Raw genomic sequence first — 7,860 nt, forward strand, 5'->3', positions numbered from 1 at the left:
TAAAGCTGCTATATATAGCTGGCTGGCAGTAAACAGTAGTCGCTCCATTTTCATTTACTCTACATATTAGCTTTGCCTCAAGTCAAACGTTGTGAACTTTGATCAAATTTATACAAACAATTATTAATCCAGAATACCAAATCAATAGCATTAGAATTAACATTGAATATATATTTATTAATGTGAAAGTTTATATTATTTTCCATAAACTTGGTCGAACCTTATAAAGTTTGACTTTGGTCAAAGCTAATGTACGGAGCAAATAAAAATGGAGGGAGTATTACAGATATGTGAACAGCTTCGGGTGGGCAGACCCAAAGGCAAAAGCTCTTCTACACCTAACAATGTTTGCTGCTCACCGTTTCATTTGGGTGCATCAGTCCTCTCCATCAAACCTGGTACTGGCTTGATTGAATCCCGCGTTGCTGGAACTGGTGCACCGCTTTCTTGTTCCTCCAAATCTAAGCATGATCCATTTTCTCCGCTACCTCCTTGCTTGCAGAGAGCTACTTGCTCTATTCTCTTCCCCCAGAGAACATTGTACAGGCCAGCAACCATGAGCGCGCCACTTATTACACTGTTCATCAGTAGAAGAAAAAATGAAGATATTTTGGGTGTAGTAGTTCTGTCTAACAAGCAAACATTAAGAAATGCACCTTCCAAGGCTGACCGGTTCTCCTATGAGTAGTGACAGAATGACCGTGATAACCAAAGTTAGGGGTACTGTCATGGACAGGAATACTGGGCCGCACCTGCCGATTACCCAGATTTGCAGGTAATTTACCAGTGCGGAAACAAATACGCCCTACAAATGAAGTAATTCACAGAGATTAGGATTTTTGTTCTCTAATGAATCAACGATTTGCTGCCACCGAGGGGATTTTTATACTTACACAATAGACGATGGCGACAAGACCTACATCCAAGCTCAGCTTCCATCTTGAAAAGTCTCTCTCCATGGCTAGAGCCATAAAAAAAGATTGAACAGTCGCAAAGACAATCTGAAGGCTAGTGTTAAGCAGTATGGATGGATACTCCTCCAGCAATGGGCCCTAGAAAGCAACATACAGGCTAAATTTAGGATGGATAAATTAGCATCACAACATGCCCACACACACTTCATTGTGTAACCTGTGCACACAGCGAGATGCATACCTGAAACACTGTCCATAGAGCAAACAATACAGTCGCAAGAGACTGCAGGAGAATTCCCAATATCCAGCTCCTTGAGGGATGAGTATCAACTTGACTAGCGTGGTGAAAAAGAGGGTAATGGACAATAGATTTGAGCTCCGGTCCTTGGTATAGCGTTAGGACAGTAACACCAGCCGCACAGAGCACTATACCAGAAACTTTCATAATCCCATGGAAGCGCTTTAATTGCAAAGACTCCATTCTACCATAAGGAGAAGAACAAATCACTCCCTATTACATGGAATTTTTATCATAAAAGTTCACATTGTATATAAAGCAAGTCAAACTAATTTTCAGTCCCACTATCTTTACTACACCATATTCATCAATGCACTCACATATACACTAAAGTACATATGTTTAGACTACTAAATACTAATGGTAATGATCAGAGTTGGTGGCCGTGCGTTCACTTCTTAAGTTATTAGTAATTACCACAGCTGTCACCCAGTCAAAAAAATTTACCACAGCTGTCATCCTTTTTTAAGAGGATGTACAAATGGTTGATTCGATTTATAGGGCGTATTTTTTAGATCATGTTTCTAAAGTATGTACGGACACATGGACTGTCTGGCACAAGCATTTTAACCACTGTAATATATAACAGGAAATAACTTCCGTAGCAGCATGAGCATTTAGATCATAATTTTTACTAAATTTGAAGAAGTGCAATAAACAAATTTCACAATGGTACTCAATTAGTGCGGACAAAAAAATTGGTACACCCTAATAAGTTAGGGCTGTTGGTCAAATGTCAGATGAACATAACCAATAGGAACTGATTAGCACTCCTACTATATATTATTAATTATAAATCACTGTACTATTTTATGGCAGAAAAAAATAATGAGAGAGAAAGTTACCACTCAAAGGTGTTATCTCCACCCTTTACAACACTTATAGGTGATACTTCCAATCGTTCCACACATAACTCAGCTAGTGATATCATCTGCTCCCACTCGCACTTAGTTTGATGACATATTTAAATTGTACTCTCTCCGTCTCATAATATAAGACATTTTTGCAAGCTAACATAGCTTGTAAAAACATCTTATATTGTGGGACGGAAGGAGTATTTACCACAAGGCAAAGAAAAAACTAGCCTTAGGAAGGAATTCCGTTATCATTAATAACACATACCCCAACAGAAGAGCCAAAATAAAAGTTAAAACTGGCAGGAGATTTATTACTGCAGAAGCAGAAGCTGCTGAAGCATATTTGAGGCCAACACATGATATGTTAAAAGGAGCAGACATCCTGGGGAAATGAAACAAGAGTATAAGATGTATAACATTAATAAAACAAATGAATCAGTTTAACTAAGAAATACCAAATGGTCTATTGTACAATGGAAAAAAGATGGTATGGTTAATACAATAACTATTTCCATAATTCTTAGCTTTGCACAACACTTCCGTAGAAAGTTGATCAGTTAACCTAAGAAAATACCTACTTTCCCCACAAAGATGAACAACAATTTTTGCAATTAGTGTAACAATTGGAAATATATATTAAAACTGGTAAAACTGATATTCTCTGCCGGAAAGGACAGATTGCCATTGATGAAGGTGATGAATGCATTGAATAAGCGAAGAAGCACGAAGCAGAGCTTTCTTCAGAGTTAGCAACGGTAGTTCGGATAGCAAAGCACCAGCAAGCGGATAAGGCTACTACACTAAAACCAAAATGACTGAGCAAGGAATTAATGAAATAAAGGGAATTTGTATATTGCAAGGGCACACAAAAGAGTTTCAAGCATATAAAGTTTGGATAAGAACAAATATAATGATACAATTATGGTATTGGATAGATATCTAACAACTGCATGTCACCATTCTCGCATTAATACTCTCATCCCAATAAAATACAAAAATTATGAGAAAATAATGCACTGTTGCAAATAATATTTTTAATCTAACAGTGCCATTTGATAAACAAGAATATCAAAAGTATAAAAACATTTTTGGCTTGTAACTTTGACCTACCCATATAATGCATGCACAAATAGCTTCACACAGAGTTTGTATGACATTTGTGGGGCAGTTTTCCTGCAAAATAAATCTCAGTGCATGCTTCCTAGATGACATCCAGAACTAGGTAACTAAGAAGCCAAAACTCGGCATACCTTTCAATCGCAAAAGCAATGGGCAGTAAGAACATTGTGGCTATTGCATGCCTGTAGAAATTAAGAACATATGTACTTGTACCTTGGTTAAAAGCAGCTTTGGTAAGTATATGCATAACTCCATAGATAAACCTTAAGAGAAATGAAACAACATAAGGTGCTGTGTTGCCCATTACTATCGTTTGTTAGAACTTCAAAGATGATTGCTTATATACCACTACTTGCCCTTCAAGACACGTCAAACATTCGGCATCAGGATAATTAATCAAACCCTCACTGTCATAAGGTTAGTTCAGATACGACTCATAATCCACTTGAGAAAAATATATTTTATGTATGCTTTAGTATGTACATACCACACAAGTCACTCACTTTAATCAAGGTTAAAAAATGGCATCAAACTCTTTTTAGGTCTAACAAGTTGGTTACATCATACCAGCAGAGCATATATTTCAACAAATTAGGTATATCAGTCACAAGGTGCTTGTGTACTTATTAGAATGCATGATGCATCCACTCAAAGCATATCATGGCATTTATTTGAATAATCCAGCACTTGAACATTATTATGACACGAATGGAAAGTCATGTATACTGGTAGTAGTATTCATCTCAGGTTGTTCATCTCTCTAGAGAAAATGAAGTAGGAACTTCTAAGTACTTCAATTACAGTTCAAAACTAAAGCATATGCATATTTGTAAAGGAGAAAGGATTCAACAGTTCCAGCTTTCAATCTCAAGGTGACTCGGATGCTTTTTGGACATTCCCTGAAAAAATTATACTCGGTGACTAATGCTCAGTGAGTCATTTCACATTGTATATTTCTATAGACATTATTATATTTGAGAGAGATCTTTTAAGAGACACATTATACAAATGCATCTTTGGAGGGATCAGTGGCAAAAGTGACACATGATGTGGAAAAGGAAGAGGACAGTAGTAAATACGTGCATCTTTATGAAGGGTGGAGTGATTAGTGGCATAAGGGCATGTACAACGGGGCAGCAGTAAGGTGCTGCCCCAACAACTACACGTAGATATATGGCAGTGAAACTACCGTCCCAGACATATAGTACCCAATGCATGATAGCCTCAGCGGACCCATCTTCTCCCTCTTCTTGTACTTCTCTCTCTTACTTTATTGAACCACAGCGCTGCTCATCTTTCTTTCTTTTCCCTTACTCTCTCTTGCATTTCCCTGTACTTCGCTTTTGTGTCAGAGAGGAGGCAGTCTCTTCTGCAAGCACCTGCTTTCCTCTGCAAGCAGCATATTAGGCTTTCCAGCTTGTAGCGTTGGACATGCCCTAAGTGGCACATGATGCTGAAAAGGAAAAAGGCAGCAGCTAAGGACCAGTAAAATTGTCATAGGAGAAGTTGCATTAGTGTCTACCAGCAAAAGGGCCCGTGCATTGCAACGGGAGAAAAAAAAATCATAATCTTCAAAGGCCATGACAACGATTTGCTGCGTCACAGATAAAATTTCGGCGAACATTTTGTTCAATTTCAACAACATTTTTTAATACATGGACTTTAAAAAACGTGAACATTTTGCATTTCCAAACATTTGTTTTCAAAATTGTGAACATTTTTTGAATATGCAAATATTTTTTGAATCTACAAAAACATTTATGACTTATCGAACATTTTATATAAAAATTCGTTTTTAAAATATTTGCAACTCTTTTGATGTACCAAAATATTTAAAGGATGAAAAAACGAAAAAAAAATAAAAAAAATAAGGAAGCAAGATTTAAAAACAGGCTGCCCGCACATGGGCCGGCCCAAACGGGCGCGCTGCGTCTTCTCCAAGTGCGCATAGTGCAGTATAGGAGGCCCTATTCCGTGGGCTGGTCGGGAATTCCTATGCGTGAAAAGTTTTTTCTCATTTATAGGTGGGATCGATGGTAATATTTGCAACTTTGGTGTGACAATTTATGTGACGTACCGCAAAAAGCACAAATGACTTTATTATTAGATATAGATTGCCATGTAAACGGCACTAAATCTAGAACAATGCTTTCATTCTGTTTAAAGAATAAACTGCCATGCTTCTAAAAAATTTGGTGTAGAGTAGTGGTGTCCGTATATTTAGTCTTTTAGAAGTTATTATGCTGTTCAAATGGAGCATTTCTTCCTGCAGCGCCTCCGGCCCTTCCCCTCCTTCTCCCGCAGGCCACCTCTCCGATCGACCTGCCCCGGCCCCTCCTTTGAAGCCGTGCACGACTGGGGGGTCGATCCCTCCTAGTCCTACCGCCAGGACCTCGATCTACTCCATCCATACTCGCTGCTACATGAGGACGGCATCGGGCAAGCCTGAGGAGCAGCCAGGGATTGCGGCGGCGGGGACTAGGATGCTCCTAATGCGCCAGAGACTCTGAGTGCGGAGTTCGACAGTGGGTTTACTCCTAATGCGCCAAACCCACTTCCGTTAAATTCCCCTTTTTGTTATTACTTTCTCGTTGTGAACTTTTTTCGCGGTCCAAAACATCTAGCCTTGACGTGGAACAAAATGGTACTACAATGAATTCCTTAAGCAGTGTTGGTATGCATGCAAAATGATGCGGTGAATTGGTTAATTAGTATCGATACATAATTCCCCCATTTTGACGCATTTTTCTGAATGTAATACACATCAAGGAGGGAGGTCGAAATGAGTTGCGTAAGTATTGTTGATATGCAATACAAAACGATGCGGTGAATTGCTTGATTAGTACTTCATGCATGCATCGATACATATTTCCCCTATTTTAAGTTTTTTACTCGTTTTTCTGAATGCCCTGTCTGTCACACACATCAAGGATATCCAAAGCAGTTATCCATTATGACAGTCAGACATACAGCACCATCTTGCTGGCTCGCTGGCCTTTTTCAGGTGGACTGATTCCAGCCGCCGTAGCTCTCCTCCTCCTCCTCGTTTTCCTGGAGACGACAGAGTTGCGGTCAGATCATGGCGGCCACGACGACGATGCGGCAAGGGCAAACATGTAGGGATATGTTCGATTACCTCTGCCGGGGTGAAGGTGAGCGCGATCTTGATCTCCCCGCGGTACTCCTCGTCCTTGACGACCCGGTGCACGGCCGGCGGCAGGCTGCCCTCCTGGAGCACAGCCTCCAGCGGGATACTGAAGAAAATTCAGTTAAAGTTCAGAACCAGCAGCTGAAACGGAGCAGTACTACGGTACTACTAGCACTTGGATCCGAGAGTACAGGAGGTGTATTGGTCTGGTACTTGCCATGCTTCTCCGACGAGGTCGTCGGCCGAGAGGGCGTCGATGTCCATGATCTTGACCCTGAGCTCCGGAGCGTCGCCGGAGACGGCGAAGACGAAGGTCTCGTTCCACTCAGGCTCGCTCCCTGCTCCTGTAAAAAGTGAGTTCCACCAGGACGAGTGAATTTCTGACGAGACGAGATGACAGTGATTTCTTATGGACGATCTATGCATAGGTGCATATGTATACCTGATGCGACGGTGCTCTTCTGCTCGTGGCTGCGGCAGGTGAGGATCACGTACGGGTCCATGCTATCTGATCCATCAGCAGTTGAGCAATCAGATCGGAGATCTAGTGATGAAGATCAAGCAGACGCTGACGAACTAAACATTAATTCCTCAATAGGACAACATGATAATAAGGTGCTTAATTCTGACGATCGGTGCAGATCCTTCTCCCATAGATATTCAATCCTCTGCCGGGACGAAGAAGAGAACACGCACGCAGAGACAGATTCAGTAGTGACTGAATTAACCGCGGTGCAGCCACATAGGTATGCTATCTAGTACTACTACTAATTAACAGGAGCAGCAGAGATCACCATACATGCAACCAAGAAAGGGACGAAGGTCCGATGATGATCTGCATGACGACGACGCGCCGGCACCGGCGGATAGGTTCGATGGTTACTTACTGAAGAAATCGGAGTCGTCGAGGCCCTTGGCGGAGACGAGCAGCACCTCCAGCTTCCCGCGCACCATGTCTCCTCCTCCTTGTCGATCTCCTCCGGCCGGCCGGCCTAGTCTTGGATCTCTCTCTTGGTCTGGGTGAATGTCGCCTTCAATCACCAACCCACCACCGTATATAGAGGAGTGTATGCGAAGTCAAGGAAGCCTTCCACGGAATCTGTTAATTTTCGCCAGCTTGGTGCCAGACTTCTCTGGCCAGTCCTCCGGTCATTATTGAAAAAAGGAAATGGAAAGGTTTGTTGCGCCCGCGCGTCTGACCACTGGCCTAGCATGGCCAGGAACATGCACCCAAATAATGCTGACGGCAAGCTGGTTCACCAGCTTTTGCATTTGAATATACCAGACTGACTATGACTCGGTCGACTTAAGTATACTAGTTATTTCTCGATTAATAACGTACTCATCCTCATGTATAGTCATAATAAGACTAAGATTTTTTTTTTTGAGGGAAGACTAAGATTTTCTTGTCATCTTTGCACTCGCACAAACTCATTGAACCGTCTTCGGCAATGGCTTAGAAATAGGTGTTTACTCTCTGTGACAGTCTGATGCGGCCGCGAAATGTGCGGGCTACTATGTGGG

At 41.4% G+C, this 7,860-nt stretch overlaps 2 protein-coding genes across 2 annotated transcripts; both read right to left on the reverse strand.

The window, feature by feature from the left end:
* Nucleotides 1-219: 219 nt before the first annotated feature.
* LOC119368905 (WAT1-related protein At5g64700-like) lies at nucleotides 220-3,522 on the reverse strand. The gene is made up of 7 exons (XM_037634018.1): nucleotides 3,320-3,522; nucleotides 3,180-3,242; nucleotides 2,335-2,451; nucleotides 1,156-1,396; nucleotides 894-1,052; nucleotides 657-805; nucleotides 220-577 (listed from the first exon to the last, which is right to left on the reverse strand). The coding sequence occupies exons 1-7, from the start codon at nucleotides 3,490-3,492 to the stop codon at nucleotides 364-366; spliced, it is 1,116 nt and encodes a 371-aa protein (XP_037489915.1). The 5' UTR covers nucleotides 3,493-3,522; the 3' UTR covers nucleotides 220-363.
* A 2,382-nt stretch (nucleotides 3,523-5,904) lies between these two features.
* Nucleotides 5,905-7,457, reverse strand: LOC119366450 (elicitor-responsive protein 3-like). The gene is made up of 5 exons (XM_037632189.1): nucleotides 7,224-7,457; nucleotides 6,779-6,844; nucleotides 6,554-6,680; nucleotides 6,325-6,442; nucleotides 5,905-6,239 (listed from the first exon to the last, which is right to left on the reverse strand). Exons 1-5 carry the CDS (start codon nucleotides 7,288-7,290, stop codon nucleotides 6,189-6,191), a joined length of 429 nt encoding a protein of 142 aa, XP_037488086.1. The 5' UTR covers nucleotides 7,291-7,457; the 3' UTR covers nucleotides 5,905-6,188.
* Nucleotides 7,458-7,860: the final 403 nt, after the last annotated feature.

This window comes from Triticum dicoccoides, chromosome 2B (assembly GCF_002162155.2).
Source record: "Triticum dicoccoides isolate Atlit2015 ecotype Zavitan chromosome 2B, WEW_v2.0, whole genome shotgun sequence".
NCBI classification, from domain to species: domain Eukaryota; kingdom Viridiplantae; phylum Streptophyta; class Magnoliopsida; order Poales; family Poaceae; genus Triticum; species Triticum dicoccoides.